The 16,107-nt window shown below is 43.2% G+C and overlaps 1 protein-coding gene across 1 annotated transcript in view; it reads right to left on the bottom strand.

Moving 5' to 3' along the window:
* The window catches only part of odad2 (outer dynein arm docking complex subunit 2), a 50,158-nt gene that overhangs the window by 25,384 nt on the left and 8,667 nt on the right, over nt 1-16,107 (bottom strand). Inside the window, exons 10-15 of the mRNA XM_028969292.1 lie at nt 14,284-14,422; nt 7,846-7,992; nt 6,930-7,139; nt 4,984-5,217; nt 4,539-4,649; nt 4,177-4,331 (exon numbers count right to left, since the gene is read on the bottom strand). Of these exons, the coding sequence (XP_028825125.1) occupies nt 4,177-4,331; nt 4,539-4,649; nt 4,984-5,217; nt 6,930-7,139; nt 7,846-7,992; nt 14,284-14,422 (996 nt within the window). The remainder of the gene's footprint in view (nt 1-4,176; nt 4,332-4,538; nt 4,650-4,983; nt 5,218-6,929; nt 7,140-7,845; nt 7,993-14,283; nt 14,423-16,107) is intronic.

Here is a 16,107-nt window from a genome sequence, read left to right as displayed (position 1 = left end):
ATTTATTTTTCCGTTTATCAATGATTCGCTCTTTATCAATCAGGTAAATGGTTCCCACATGCAGACCATGTGGCATGCGGAGGTCTCCCATCGCCACATCGCTGCGCTAGGACCTCGAAAGAATCACTTAAGCAGCATAGTTCGCTCATGTATTTTAATGAAAAATACTGCCGTTGTAGACAGATAATCCGAAATGATTTTCGTCTCAAAGGTGGCGCTTGGTCAGACTGGTTGTAAAAAGAGTGTACTCTTCCCCAAAAACCTAAAAAACAGGGAGGACTGCAGAGGAACCTCCCCTTTTTTTTTCGACCAACATCCACACTTTTTGACAGCAATGGCCCGGTCCCTTTGCTCCGCCGCTGCGTCCGACCTTGACGTTTTTATGTGCTGTTGGAGTAACCCTCCGAGGCTTTCCAATCCAGATCCGTGGGCGAGTTTTAGTGCGTATTAAAAACATGCGCCCGGCATCATGCTGACTTCCTCCGGCAGCAGCGGCCAAAACTCAGCCGAGTTCACACCCCAGCTGCCTGTACACTCCAGGGGAAGAGAGCACGGCTCTCGCGAAGTGAAGGGAACTTGGGCGTAGGGCGAAGGGCGTGGGGGGGGGGGGGGGGGAAGAACAAATTTCAGCACTTCTGAAAGTGAACCGTGACCAATTGCGGTTTTGCACGCTATCGGCATCATCGCCACGATAACAACTATTGTTTCTGCTGCTATTGTCGCCGCTACCTGTCAGCAGAGCAGCGGCGGGGTTAGACTTGAGTGTGTGCTAGGACGGCCATGCCAGTAAACTGGTTTTATCACCTGTGCCAGCCAGGGGCGGCGCGTGGCCCTCAGTCTGAGGGCCGTTGTTTCGCCGTGTTCTGTTTTCATGAGCGAGACACTTTGTTTGAGAGCCAGCGCGGCAGGAGTCCTACAGAGAGGCGTGTCCGCTGCAGAAAAGCTGAAGTGGAGGTTATGTTGAGCGCGTGTGTGTGTGTGTGTGTGTGTGTGTGTGTGTGTGGAAAGGACGTATGCGCCTGTCGTTATGTGAATAAAAATGTGTACATTGTCAGGCCACACAATGAACAGTTATTATTTTTGACTTACGTCAGCGTTCAACTCTCACCCACATAAATGTCTGACCAATTCTCAACTGTGTACGGGTATTCATGTATTGCAATTAATTTAATTTTCAGTCCATTGAAAACAGTTTGTTAGTGCCTCAATAAAGCTCTCATACTGGACGCCACACTGACTTACAGCACTGCAGTACTGCATTCACAAGCAAACCAACTGGGGGCTGCAGCCCAGGCCACTGCACCATCTTTTGTGATTTATAGGGAATTTAGTCTGTACAATAATCTAGTGTGCAAGAAGATTCATCACAAACGTGTCTTTTATAAAAACTGCAGTCTTTCAGATTAACTTATTACAAACATCAACAGTGTGACATTTTTAAGTGTGACATGATTAATACTCAATTAATTGTATGCAGCGCCGGTTTAACGCATGTGCTCTTCAATCATACTTCACCATGCTGCATAAATGACCAGACACAGCTGCCAAGTCTGCATTTCATTTATTTCCTCAGCCTTTTTTTTTTTTCTTTGCTTCCAAAGAATGTTCGATGGTTATATTTTTTCGTGGCGCTCCTACACATCAGCTTAATGGGTATTTATCAAATCAAAAATGGCAACAAGCTGCTGCTCGCAGTTTGGAAGGCCGGGAAGTGAACGTTGAAGCAGGATAAGCGTGCATCAGCGCTGATGTATGAGGTGAGGAGCGAGCCGACGTTGGGCTGCTGGGCTTTTAGAGCAGACCTCTCTGCCGGCGGCTTCTGCGGCTCGCGAAGGAAGCGAGGTTCCGAGGCAGAGCAGAGGAGATTTGGATTTTCACCGTTCTAATTTATCACAGGGCCGCAGGGCTCCCGGGGCTTTCTCATAAACAACACAGCTTTATCGCTTTCTTGGCTTCAGACTGCGAAAGTAAAAAAAAAAAAAAGGTTTGCAATAATCCCATGTAATTTACGTGCGGGCCAAAGTGGGATAAAATAATACAAATATGGACGGCCCTGGGTCTAACGCTGGAATAGAGGATAAATATCTCCAAATAATTTTGGCAGTGTTGCCAGGTCACGTCCTGGCCAGTAATTATTTGCGGGGGAGGACCCTGCTGAAAGCATAGAAGCTAAAAAAAAAAAGCATCCATCACGAAACATGGCCAAGAAAATGCGCTGATGTGTCAAACACTCAGAGAGCAAAGTGCAGCTTAGTGTAGAAGCTATTACAGATATTACAGATACACACACACACACACACACACACACACTACACCCTCACAAACCCTTTACATTTACCTGCACAATCTCACACACATTCTTCCACACAAACAAACACAGTACCCTCTCTCACAGACAAAATCCCATAATTCTCATATTCCTTACTAATACAAATGTTGGGTTCCACACATCACTCCTGCTCATTATCCTAAGCGGGGCGTTTGATTGTCATTAATTCTGATATCAAGAAAAGAATGATAGCACACATTATCTCATCCATTTCTATCTATTAGCTGCCATAACAACACAGTCTCTGCTTTAGTCATTTTGAGACCACAACCACAACCAAGCCAAAACTGTATATTAACAATGAGGACATATGTGAATGAATCTGACTACGTGAATGAATGGAACCATTGTAATTTTCTTGATAAAAAATGTTTGTCGCACATAAGTGAATCCTTTGAAGCACTCAGTATATGGTGGATCCTTTCAAAATGACTCCACTCACAATCACCAAGTGATGGCAGCGGACCAGCCCGATTCGGTAATAACTTTCCCTGCCGTCCAAAAGGCCTGCAGCTAGAACCACATGAAGCGGACTGGGCTGTCAAGGGCGTTATTGTATCAGACGTGACTGGACGATGCAGCAATCAGCTTACAGGATTGTTCCATTACACGCACTTTTTGAAACAGATCTGGTCATGCGATATTCATATGCAGGTTCATAATCAGGAGAAGTGTCCAGATAGAGAAGAGTTGGTCCCAGTCCACATGATTGGGTACATATTTGAATATAACATTACTTACCTATTAAATAGTAATTGCTATAGTTTCTCTAAGCTCTCTGATCTTAAAAAAAAAAGTTTGAAGTTTTACGTTGGAAGTCTTCCAGTGTGTGGAAAGTTTTCAGGATTAAGGTGATGATGATGATCTAGATATCTAATCTAATATCTAATTTGGAAAATTACAAAATAATTATGTTGTTTTTATTAAATTGAACTACCTGAGACCCTCGAAAGTGAAAGTGAATGATTGTCATTGGGAAACACTGCAACACAGCAAAAACACATGGTGCACACAACTAAATGTGTCCTCTGCATTTAACCATCACCCTTGGTGAACAGTGGGCAGCCATGACAGGTGCCCAGGGAGCAGTGTGGGGGAACGGTGCTTTACTCTGTGGCATCTTGGCGAATTGGGATTCAAACCGGCAACCTTCTGAATACGGGGGCCGCTTCCTTAACTGCTAGGCCACCACTGCCCCCACATTACATTTTGTCTTCCCTTTATCATAATATTTTATTCTGTTCAATTTAAACCTGTTGTCCTCATTCAGGGACCTCTGCTTTGCCCTCTGGTGGTCAGATGAGCACTATAGATGAAACATGACGGTAAAAAAATCAACAGCATTGTTCAATGGTGCTTCCGGAATCAAAAGTGGACAAGGTGCTAATACTCATCCAATTCTGAGGTTGAAAATTTTAAATGGTATAACAATTTGACCGATCCATTGCATTATTGTGCTTTCATAGTTTTTAAATTGTAAACGAAGTCCCAAAGTCCTTATATAACAACATAATTTTTTAGAAAACTGTCAGCGGCAGAGTACGGGGGCGCACTAGCCGGCATAGCGACCACTGTAGAGGGTACAGGAGCAAGTGCGGATGTACCTGGGAGGCACTAGGAGCAAGAGCTGTATAGCTATACCTGCATAGCTGTTAAACCCCTAAATTTATAGAACGTAATGCCCGTGTGGCAATAACCTTTTTAGGCCAGCTATCCAACCCCATGTTCCTCGACTTGTCTCCATCGATTATCTGATTTGTCTCCACAAAGTTTGTAAATGTGTTTCAGTTTGCTGAGGCATGTGTGTGGCAGCACGTGCCAGTATGGACATGGCGAGTGAGGCCTACTTTGCCACGTTCTCCATGCTGAGGGAGCACTTCCAGATGGCGCCGGTACTAGCGGCCAGGAGCTGCTTGTTCTCAGAGTGGCTGAGGAGGCTAACCAGTGGCTCGAGTCCGCCATACTGCTGCACCAAGTCACGAGTGCGCTTATCCTGTGCACACTGAGACACACACACACAATGTCACACACAAATGCGTGAATCCACAAATCCATAAAGCCAAATTTATCAGATTTCATTACATAAAACTTAATAATGTGTTATTTCAAGACTATATGAAATAGCGGACTAGAATGTTTAAAGAATCTCGTAAGTCATTAGATATCAAAATAAGGAAATATTGTTGGTCAATAAATGCGCAGATCTCACTTTGAAGATGGCGCTGGCACAGTGCATCTGCAGTTCCTGGTTTTCCCTGCTGAGGTTTTTCACCAGGTCTTCAATCATGCCTTCAGTCTGGATGGCAACCCTGTAACTCGGCTGCACGCGGCCATTACACACACAAACACACACCGCCGCCACAGCCGCCATTAAGCACACGCATATGCACAGGGCGATAAATGTTCCTGCTATTTCAATGACCACATGATAGGGAGGGTAGTCAAAATGTACAAAAGAATAATAATGTTATAAATAAAGATCAATAAAGATCAATAAATCAAGTTTTCAAATGCAAAATGTCTTCATGTTTCTAAATAAAATGTCCTATTTATAGAGCCTTCAGCCTGCGTTAGACCCTGTTTAGTAACTGTAAGTCAGCAGGGATCTTTAGTATGTATGCAGTGTAAAGATCCTCGGAGGAGTCTTGCCTGACCTCAGAAGCGCATTCCTGGAGGGTGGCCACCACCGGGATCAGCATGTTCTCGTGAGGGGATTTGAGGAGGCGGGCGAGCAGTGGGATGGCCCCAGCCCTCCTCACGGCCTCCTTGTTCTTAGTGCTTTTACTGCAACTCCAGAGAGCCAGAGCTCCACAGCGCGCCACCTCAACGTCCCGCTGCTTCTGCAGAGTCGAGGGAGAGGGGTCCGGAACGCAGTCCAGTAGCTCCACCTGGAACACACACACACACAAACACACATCGTAAGTAACACAGACACGACAGATACACGCCTGCAGCTGTGGCTGGAGGATGTGACCAGGCTGAACGTTCGGGCCTTTCTTCACCGGGCGGCCGTAATCGGAAACTAATCGGTCACGGCACAGCCCCCCCATCAGCGCTTGAGAAAATATACAGTACAGCTCGGTGGCTTTAATCACACAGATGCGTCACTCTGCCAAAAAACACACACTCCCCCTGGAGCACCACACCGACACACTATCTGTTTTCACAATGATGAGCCGGCTCTGAAACAACCACCTGAGAGTGAGTTGTGGGGGCAGAGAGAGAGCGCGAGAGAGAGGGCACAGGATGAGAGCCAGTGCTATAATCAGATTTTTGGGACATTTCAGTAGGTTCATTGCTACAGCATGCTGCAACTGTTCATAACATTCATAAATCTACATCTGAACTGCAACATTTCAACATTTCAAATGGATTCAATTTAAAGAAAATTAACTTTTTTTTTTCAGTTCCTGAGTTTAATTCAACCCTGTGAAGGAAACCACCACCACCTCCAATAATAAAATTATGGTTTGATCCTGTGACATCATATATGAGGAGGGGAATCGGTAAAGTCTTTTTGAGATCCTGGTGTGACAAGTGGCAAACTTATTTCTCTATTCTCTATTCGCTGTTGGGGGAAAACTCATAATTTAGAACTTTTTATCAAAAAGTTATTTTTATAGCCATAAATACTGTAAAACAACATAAAATAAATATTGGTGTCTTTCAGCTAGCTGCTAGCATTAAGAACCCCCATCATATTCTACCTCATTTCTGGACTGGTCTGCTCAGCTCTACTCACCATTAATTTTCCAAGTAAGATCGTTCCTTTTCCTGCTCTTCCTGTCCTGCCTCCCTGCCTTCTTGTCTTTTTTTAATTTTTGGATGTTGAGCTTCGTCTGAGTTTACACTCTCAGATTAACGTCGTGGTAATTCACTGGCCTCCTTGTGCTTTCTCCGTACCGGGGTTTTCATTATCACGTCCAGGTGTCTCACAATAACAAGAATATCTTTGAATTATTTCATGTAGATTTGTATGCGTATTGCATTAGAAACTAAAGCAATTCAGGTTTTTTTTTTAAATAGAATTTGTATAAGTGATTGCTCTTTCATTGTCATATGACAAATTTTAATCTTATATTTAATATTAATATTATGAATTACTTATCAAATGGACACGGATTTCCTGATATTTCAGATTTACTGATAAAAACAGCAGCAGAAATGCAAAGAGAGTACAGGGCAAGAAGAGGTGATGATCCAGAACAAAGGGCAAGATACCTCATGAATGAACGGCAGAGATGGAAAAGAGAAGTTGAGTGAGGGAAGAAGGAAATTATCCAAGATCTAAATGAGAGATCCTGTGGTATCCATCCGAGGATGTCTTGGAACAAGTGACCCCCCTAATCCGGTCACTTCTTGACATAAAGAAGGATGTGTGGACTAGGCAGTTACTGTTAGCTTTCAGTTGAAGCAGACTGAAGTTTACAACACATGTAGTTTTAGTTCACACATTTTAGTCTAAATTTAACTTTATGAGCATTCTAGATTTTTTTTTTTACATTTTCTAACTACGGATGGCATGGCAAAATGTACTATTCAAGAGAACAACAAATGTATGGATGAAAGATGTACATAACGTGGACAGTATAAACCTCACCAGTCTGCTGATTCCTCCATGCTTTCTCACAGACCGCCGGTCTTTCCTGAACTTGGCCACGTTGGCAATGGTCTCGGCCGCTAAGCACTTCAGGTCCTTGTTGGGAGAGTCAAGGATGTCCACCATAGTCTGGAGGCCGCCGAGATCTGCGATTGCCTTAGAATTCTGCGAGTTCCTACTGATCTCCTTCAGAATCATCAGAGAGCCGATCTGAACAGGAAAAAAAGAGGGTCTTTGTTCCATTTCTATTTCTCCAACACAGACACTGGGGCAGTGGTTGGCAAAGCGGGTAAGGAAGCAGACCCGCAATCGGAAGGTTGCTGGTTAGAATCTGGAAAGGCTGAGGTGACACTGAGCAAAGTACCGTCTCCACACACTGCTGTGGTGTGTCACATGTGACAACTAATCAATTTCACTTCACACTGTGTCTACAGATGTGCAACAAATTCCGATTCCAGTTACAGAGAAAAACATTTTCTTCCCTCATCCATCTCCTGAACATCTATTTGATTCCGCAGCCAGTATAAATAAAAGGCTCGTTATTATTCTGCTTTCCTCATTTTCCCATTCTTAGAAGTGCTCTTAGCTCTTGCAAGAATTGCCAAACATGACTTTAAAAAAAAGCATTACAGAAACTTAACATGGTGAATAAGATAATGGTGTTGGGGAGGTGCCCGCACAAGGCTATGCAGAAATAGCACCATTACTCTTAAATTAGAAACAGTTTGCCTCAATTTACAATAAACCCCAGGAAAATAAGTGCACTTTCGCTTTCTCTCCCTCACACACAGATGTCTTTGGTGTGTTCGGGTTATAATTGCTGCCTCGTGTCTGGAGCTGAGCTGCGATGGGCTTGCCTGGAGGGACAGCACCCACCCTATGTGTAGCTCCCTCTCCCACTCCCACTCCCACTCACCATGCATTTGACCTCCTCTGTGCCCAGGAGGTTCAGAAGCACTTCCAGGCCACCCGCGTCCCTGATGGCCAGCTGACACGTCTCCTGTGCCAGGTTAAAGTCTCTCAGGGCGCAGAGCACGATCACGGTGGCAGTCTGGTTCCCCCACTGAAAACGCACAGAGCGAGGGTTTGTGATAACAGTGCAAACACATGTTGGCAGAAGTCACCTACCCTGACAGTGTCAATTAAGAGCAAATGAGCACTGAAGAGCATCATCCCTTTTAAATCCTCTGTTTGGACGCTACGTATATAACAGCCCATAACACTTAATATTTATTCTACTGCTCAGATTAGCCACTACAAAGTAAACAAGATATCTGTTTCATGTTTAGCAGAGCGGTGTGCTATACTGCCAACATAAAGCAGATTTTGTCTGTTCTTTACGTCGGGCAGTATATGCATGAAAAACGAGATGGAGGCCTGGAACATGTGGTCCACGTTTAAAGCAGAAGTGTGCATGGTAACATTATGGTCTGCGTGTATCCAACCGCACACTGGCTGTAGATGGATGTGTGCCGGCGCTATCGGGCCGCGAGGTTGCGGTCTCGCTGGAAATGCACCCTGCCTGAAACACACAGCGTGCCTGTCTCTATCTCAGACCGCTTTCCAACATCTGTATTTTCTAGGCCACAATCGTTCTTTCTTTCTTTAGACTGCAGAACAACACGGGGGAAAAGGCACACGTCCCTCAAACAGGAACCAAGGTCAACGCAGCAGGTAGGAAGTACAGCAGTTGCCCTAAATGTGTTGCAGGGACGGTGAAAAACGATCTCCTGGCGACTGAACAATCAGATTTTAATGCGTGAAAGGTGATTAATGCAGAAAATAATGTATATGTGGATAAATGGCATTTCAGCCCACCCTCAGTAAAAAAAAAGTGTAACAAAACATACCTGCTATTTCTACATTATAATACAAATTATAATTATAAACATGTCCAAATAACTGGTGAGTGTACGTGAATGGATGTGAAATCTTATCCAGGAGTTTCAGCAGAATCACCACCCTTTTCCTTCGTCACAGCCGATTCATAGATTCACTGCAACCTTTTCAGCATTTTTGGGCCCTCAGGGAACCTTTCCAAGTTTGCAAAGTTCATGTCTGTACTTGCAGCTTAAAAGGTGTTGGCACAAACTATAAAATATCAAAAGCTGGTCACTTATCTAAATATATCTAATGTTTTCTTGTAACTAAACCTTTATTTATGGTCTGTGTTTTCTGTGGTATAAATGTACATTATAATGCACCGCCTTCCAAACTTTCCAAACATCGTGTTTGGCTGCATGACATTGTAAAATATTACAATTCTGTAAGCATTATTCCATCGCGTTTACCTTGTTATAACCTGATCACAAATAGCAACTAACTGCTGAATGCGTGGCGCTCCATGTGTACAATATATATATATACAGTTGAAGTTTAGATCTAAAGCTGGAATTTATTTTATCATAGCAGTAATAGACTCAAGGTCAAGATATGCTAGCTTCTGTCATGCTGAGAAGAAAAAGGGAAGAGACAGAAGGGGATTTTAGAAAGTGAAGAGACAGTAAAGAGCCAAAGACAGGAAGACGCATATGCTGTCCATATTAAGACAGTGGCCTAAATCTGAACCATTTGTTTGCTACCAGCACCGAATTCTTAGCTCCCTAACGTGGCTCTGTTCTCTCTCTTCAAAGGGTTTCCCCCAGTTCACGCCAAATACTGTAAAGGACCGGGCAGAACTGATACCATAGGGGTGAACGAGGAGAGTCTTAACGGCTGCATCCGTTGAAGGGTGAGGAGGAGCCAGATCTGAGAAAAGAACCCAATAAACATGAGCATGCTGAGGGATTGCAGTCACTTCTGAGTGACACGCACTCGCCTCGCACAGCTGAGAAGGTTCCACGGCGGTTCTATAAAGAGGCATGGTGAGGGCACTTCACTACCCAGCAGGAGGATCCGGCCACTTCGCAGCAGTGACGTCCCTCCAAAAACCAGAGAGGACCCTCAGACACTACGTATTACGAACAGACAAAGGTATGACTGTGGCCTCGTAAATTCAGGCTCGGGTGGTCTGGTGATCGGCGGTGAGGGGGTGGGACATACACCTCCATGAAAGGAGCGTTCCGAGCGCAGCTGTAGATCACGGCACTTGAAACAGCACCTCGGTAAGCCCAGCTGCGCACGGATCACATTAAGGCTAATTTATGACCGCAGGTCGCCGTGGAATGCGCGGCGGATGCGAAGAGACGGTCGCTCGTCATCAGTCCTCAATTAAACAGTAATTCTTCTCTGACACTGAGTGATATACGCACGCAGCGGAGGCACGGTTACAGAGGCCGAGCAGATTCATGGTTGCAGAATATTCAAGCAACAGGATTACTGAATAAAGGCTAAAGCGGTAAATAATGTAGTGTAACTCGACTGGCAATATATGGATATATACACACACAAACACACACACACACACACACACACACATATATATATATGTGTGTGATAATGCCTGGTTTATTTTCTGTTGTTCATATTATCATTTTTGCTTTACAATGTATAAATGATTAGGTCTGTTGTGCATGTGCAGTCTAATAATGTCACACCAACTAATTCATTATGGAAACAAACCATTGTTAATTGGACCCATTTCTATGAAAAATTACGCTCGTTATAATTATTTCAATCTGAGCTTCATTGACATTTGACATTTTTGACAAAAGGCTGGCCAGCATTGAAGCAAATTTTTAAAATTATTATTTAATTTGAGATTCCTTGATAAGTACTAGACATAAGGCCACCAATATAGAAGCAGTTTCCAGAATGAATAAGTTGGTATGACATTATTGGACAGCAAAAAGGCGGAATCAATTATGAGTCTATCTTTCTGACTGCTTTTACATTATAAAAAATAAGACTCACAACTATGTGACGTTATGCACTAAATGAAATGAATGTAAACAAAGCCAAATGTTTCATATTTAAAGGGTTTCTTCAAAGCTGTGAACTGATGACAGCATGTTTTTTTCATTAGTCCTGAAAGAGTTCATATGTTGATCGCAAAGCTGAACTATAAGTGTTTGTCCTGCAACCTGGCAGGTCAACAGGGGGCCTTGCAGATAATGCCCCCATCTGTCCGTCACCTTGTCTTCTGAAAGAAAAAGTGATGTGATTGTCATAGACAGCAAGACACGGTGCACACAATGAAATGTGTTGTCTGTATTAACCCACTCATCACCTTAGTGATCAGTGGGCAGCCATGACAGCCAGGGAGCAGTCAGTGTGTGGGGCAGTTTCTCAGTGACACCTTGGTGGTTCGGGATTCGAACTGGTAACCTTCAAATTACGGGTCTGCTTCCTAACCTGCCAGGCCACCACTTCTTGTCTGTTGTTTTAGGTCCAGCTTGTGCTTGGGTGTCGTGAGCCCAGAACAACAGAACCAAGACGATGTCCTATAGAAGACAGGAAGGAGTGCTTTTGTAGACTATGCATTCCAAGAGCAAGAAACTTGATAGGTGGATAAAACATCTGAAAGTAACAGCCCCCTCCACCTTGTGCGCAAAGATAACAGAAATCTTTGCTTTGCGTAATTAGACTCAAACCTGGCAGGCTGCAGGTAGCGAACACAGGAACGTTGTAATTTCCTGCCCAGACACACATGCAGACGGCCAGAGCAATTGGGTCAGTAATAAAACTGGTTAATCGCATTGGCCTGAAATATCACTTTATTTCATTTTTATGGCGGATCATTAACTCCTTAATAATTAACATGAACAGAAGCACTATGACCCAAAAGTGATGATTGTTAGCAGCTCGGAACTGTGAAGGGTTTAATTTTTTCTCTTCTCCTGCAAAACACTGTTTAGCTGCCATCCAACTGTAATTCGGGCCAATTAAGCAGTTTGGTTTTGAGCTAGTCAAACAAATACCCTGTAGTTGCCTTATACTATGTGCTAATGGTAATGATGCAGGGCGTGTGGCAAGTACAATGCTAGAACCAAGCTCAGTGTGGATCTTCTGACTTATTCTGGTGCTTCTTCAAAAATAGAATTTCAAGAAAATTGTCTAAATTTAGAAACAAAATAAGTTCTAATCCCTAAAATATTGAGTGTTGAAGACAGCAATGTCAATCACAAGTTTAAGATAAGGTCCCACAAGTGGGAAATTTACAGTTAAAGGCAAGCCAATACATTTCCAATGATTTGCAGCCCACCTTCTACTCTGAGGGCACAATTGGTGCCTGGCCAAGCCAAATAAGTCATGCAAAGTGCCCACACGAGGTTTTTCCCTGGATTTGTCACCCGTCTGGAAATCACACTACAGTGGTGTTTACTCTAACAGGGTATACACACTTCCCCACAACACGTGGAACAGAAGTGTGTACTCTTAGAGCTGTCAAACAGATAAATAGAAAGTCAGGGAATGGCTCGTGCACGTCTGTGTTAAATAATGACATTTTCCTGCAGAGTACAACAGTCCGTTTATAAGCTGGCAAAGAGAATTTCGAAAAATCTGCTCTTGCTCCTAAAATAAAGCAGATATTTAACTTGGCTCTACCCGGGTTCAGGCCTCTGATGGTAATGATATTATAAAACGGCTACTGGATAAAGCCCATAAATAACTGCACTGTGCGGTTCACAGACAGATACAGCTGTGGGAAGGGCCTGCAATGGACACATCCTGTTCAGGCATAAACACACACAGCCCCGAACGGCAAACTGCACCCAATTTCCTACCCGTCCCATAGCCCATGAGCAGCAGTAATTAGGACGCAAAAAAAAAAAAGAAACTGTAATTCTGATTCGAGTCATTTTTTTATCTTAAAGTCTTTTCATGTGTCATTTTGGAAAGTGGTGACTGCCAGCCAAAGGGGAATTTCACCATCATTAGGGTGTTTTTGGTGCAGCTAAAAAAATCTACCTGCCTCTGTATGCTAGCCGGATGGAGGTTCAGTACTGCCCTGAGAATGATGGTAATAAGGGCCTAATTCAAACCCAAACACACACACAATTTCACAGGATGTCTGAAGTTTTTGGGAAGTTTAATATGCACATTAATTTAGTTAGGGATCTTTTTTTTGTGTTCATGTGGGACTACAGTATAAATGCTCATCAGCATTCTTTTGAATTCCAGAAAAACAAAGAAAGAGTAAAAAGAAGCAGTTAAATACCCTCACCTCCTGGTTTATTAGAAACAGGTACCTTGTAGGTTCATCTTCTGTTATGTAGTGGTAAACAGAATATGAATGTTAATATCACTTTCAATTTTAAAATGGGAGGAGGCAATGTTGGTGTAAAAATTCCACGTAAGCCACAGTATGCCACACAAGCAACAATCGCCTCCCTTCCTCCACTGTTTTCCTATATTTTAATCACCTGCTTTCTCTCTGAAGATTATCAACATTTGTAATAAAAGTATGAACACCACCTTCTAAGTAGGCATATTTAAATTTGGATGCACCTGTGAATGGAGTCCTGATCAATCCAAGCTGAGACCGATTCATGTGGAGACTTAAGCTGGTGTTTTTTTCAGTTCCTGTCAATAGACACATGCCTTCAGCTTCTTTTTTTTTTTTGGCCTCGTGCCAGGTTTAGGTTTCCTTTGTCGTATACAATAACTGGTATAAATATACAAATACCATGACCTGCTTCTGCATCTCCTTGCCCATACGACCCCGAGTCGTGACAAATTTAAAGAAATTGAATACATGCTAGGTCTGTAGCAGTGACTGTAATATTATCATTTCATGTCATTTCTGGTCCTCAATGTGAACACTGCCTAGCGGCGGGCTTGCATAGTGATGGTGAAATGCGCCGTCATTCGCTCATCGGTAAACCAGCCTCTAATGAGTGCAGCCTTGAGATGTTGGCTAATCTGAGCAGAGAGACTGGCCAAGGCAGGCTGGTCACTGCTGGGCTCTCGCTCTCTGTTCTTCCGACACATTAATATTCACCATATGCTCTTCCTTAATCGCTTTGCGGCAGCCAAACGCTTCTCAGGCCCGTGGTGCACACAAGCACAATTTAAAGTCGGAAAATAATTTTTGTAGCATTGCCAGGTACCTCTCAAAGAATGACTGCATTGCGAGTGTTCTTGGATATGCATAGTGGGACAGTTGCTAAAAATTGGTCTAAAAATACGGTGTGATTTCAGAATGCTGAGAAGCTCGCAGTCAATAGGAAAAGTTATGAATAGGGTTGAAGGAATTTGTTATTCAGTGGGATTTCGATATTTAGAGTTTATGTTTATTTATTGATTTATTTTTTAGAAAAGAAAGAAAGATACACCTTTGAAAAACTACAACAGTAGACAAGACCATCCAATAATATTAACCCCTACATCCGTCCAACTGTCAGACCACTGCTGCTGGGCTTTAGTGATGATTTTGACAGTCTTCTGTAGATTTCTCTCTGTGTGTCTGTACCTTCATGTATTTCACAAGCTTCTGGATCTGCCAGTACTCAGATGGCAGGTCAGAGTTGGTCTCAGTTCGTCTTTCTGTCAGCTCTTCGTCCTCCTCACTCTCGGACGAGCTCTCGCTGAAGTCATCTGATGTTGTCTTACTGGACACACACAAACCAGAATAGAGAACAAAAGAGAAATAAGGAAAAAGTGTAATGTGATCTTTAAAAGGAGAGGAGAAGAGAAAGTGAAGGGTGAGGAGAGGAGAGGAGAGGAGGCAAGGCTGGAGTGGCAATCAATGGCCCTGAGACCTCAGTTCTATAAGCCGCGCGTAGAAACGCAGATGGCCGCTGCAGCCTGTTGGGCCGCAGCAATAACTGTGTCATGAATACTGTCCACCGAGGAGCAGTGAAACCCAGCACACACACAAATGAGGCCAAGGGGAGTCCTCCCACCATCTCCTACACACACATACACATACAGATAACATTTCCAGGGAGAGCGCAATTGTAGGGGAGCCACGCCAACATGGCCGCTCAGTCTGAGCGACGCGAGCCACAGTAAACACTAAAGAGAGCTGCTAATGACTCACTTACACACTAGACACGACCTGAGGAGTCATGGAAGCCTGGATGTGTGGGTGTGAATGTGTCCGATTACTACTGTGGCTATCTACGAGACAATAAATCCATTAGGCTATGCAGCCAACCTATAGCTCGACAGCAACAGGGGCAAAGGAGGTGAAGTTCAGTCAAGTTCAAGTTCAGCTACATTATCCATGACTGAGAGGAAAACAGCCGTGCTACTAATACTAATGACTTTTTCGTGTATAGGTCAGGCTTCGGGTTTGAAAAATAGCAATGTCTGTTGTCAGCAGGGTAACAAATAATTTACAAGGCGAAATCATATTTACCTTGACCTGATTGTGACGCTGGTCAATCTGACCCATTTTCCATCTGAAACTGTTTGAACTCTGCTCATTTATTTACCCCAAGCTACATATAAAATGTGCTGGGTGGAAAGTACACAAAGATGAAGTTGACCCACATTCAGTTGCTCAGACAAAATAAAAACATGTCTATTGATATCTGGTGGTGTTGTGACTGGAAGAGGATCTCTCAGTCCGGTTAAAAAACAAATGACAGCTTCTGCAGGGAAAATATCTGCAGAACATTGTGTTTCTTCAACGCACACAATTACCTTGTGCTCATTACAAACAGAACTTAAATCTTGCATAGGCCAATTTTAGGCATTTCAACAATACCTGAAAATGGTTGTCAGAATCCTGTAGCGTAACACCACATTTATGCAAATAGGGTGTTTGTTTTTCCTTGATTACTGTGGCTGTAATTGTTAGATATGCAACACAATGGATGTTGCTGTTTATTTTTATATACATTTTTTTATTCAACGTAATAGGAGTCTTAAAGAGATTACATCATCAGATTGTGGTTAATGGAAGATAAAAGGCAAATACACAGATTATCAGGTACATGACTGACCTCTACATTTTACTTTTATGATGGCAGATTTTGTGGCCTCAAATGAGACTCTTGCAGCTTTGAGTATATTGACGTAGACACTTCTGAGAAATACTGAAAATTGAACACTGTGAGATTTCTAAAACTAGAAATGCCGTGTTCATTCAACCAGATGAACAAGCCACTTTTTCACAATCAACGTGCCCAGAAGGCCTCCAACATTTGTGAAGGACTATTCCCACCATTTCCTGGGACTTCTTGCCACTATAAAGTAGGACAGAAAGTAGATAACAGTATTCAAGGAGCTCTGTAACAGCTTCTTTTGTGTGGCTGTCAGATATCTCAACAGCTTTCTACCCTGAGGG

Source organism: Denticeps clupeoides, chromosome 2, assembly GCF_900700375.1.
Source record: "Denticeps clupeoides chromosome 2, fDenClu1.1, whole genome shotgun sequence".
NCBI classification, from domain to species: Eukaryota; Metazoa; Chordata; class Actinopteri; order Clupeiformes; family Denticipitidae; genus Denticeps; species Denticeps clupeoides.
The sequence above is the reverse complement of the archived record's forward strand: the minus strand, read 5'-3'. Positions and strand labels throughout refer to the sequence as shown.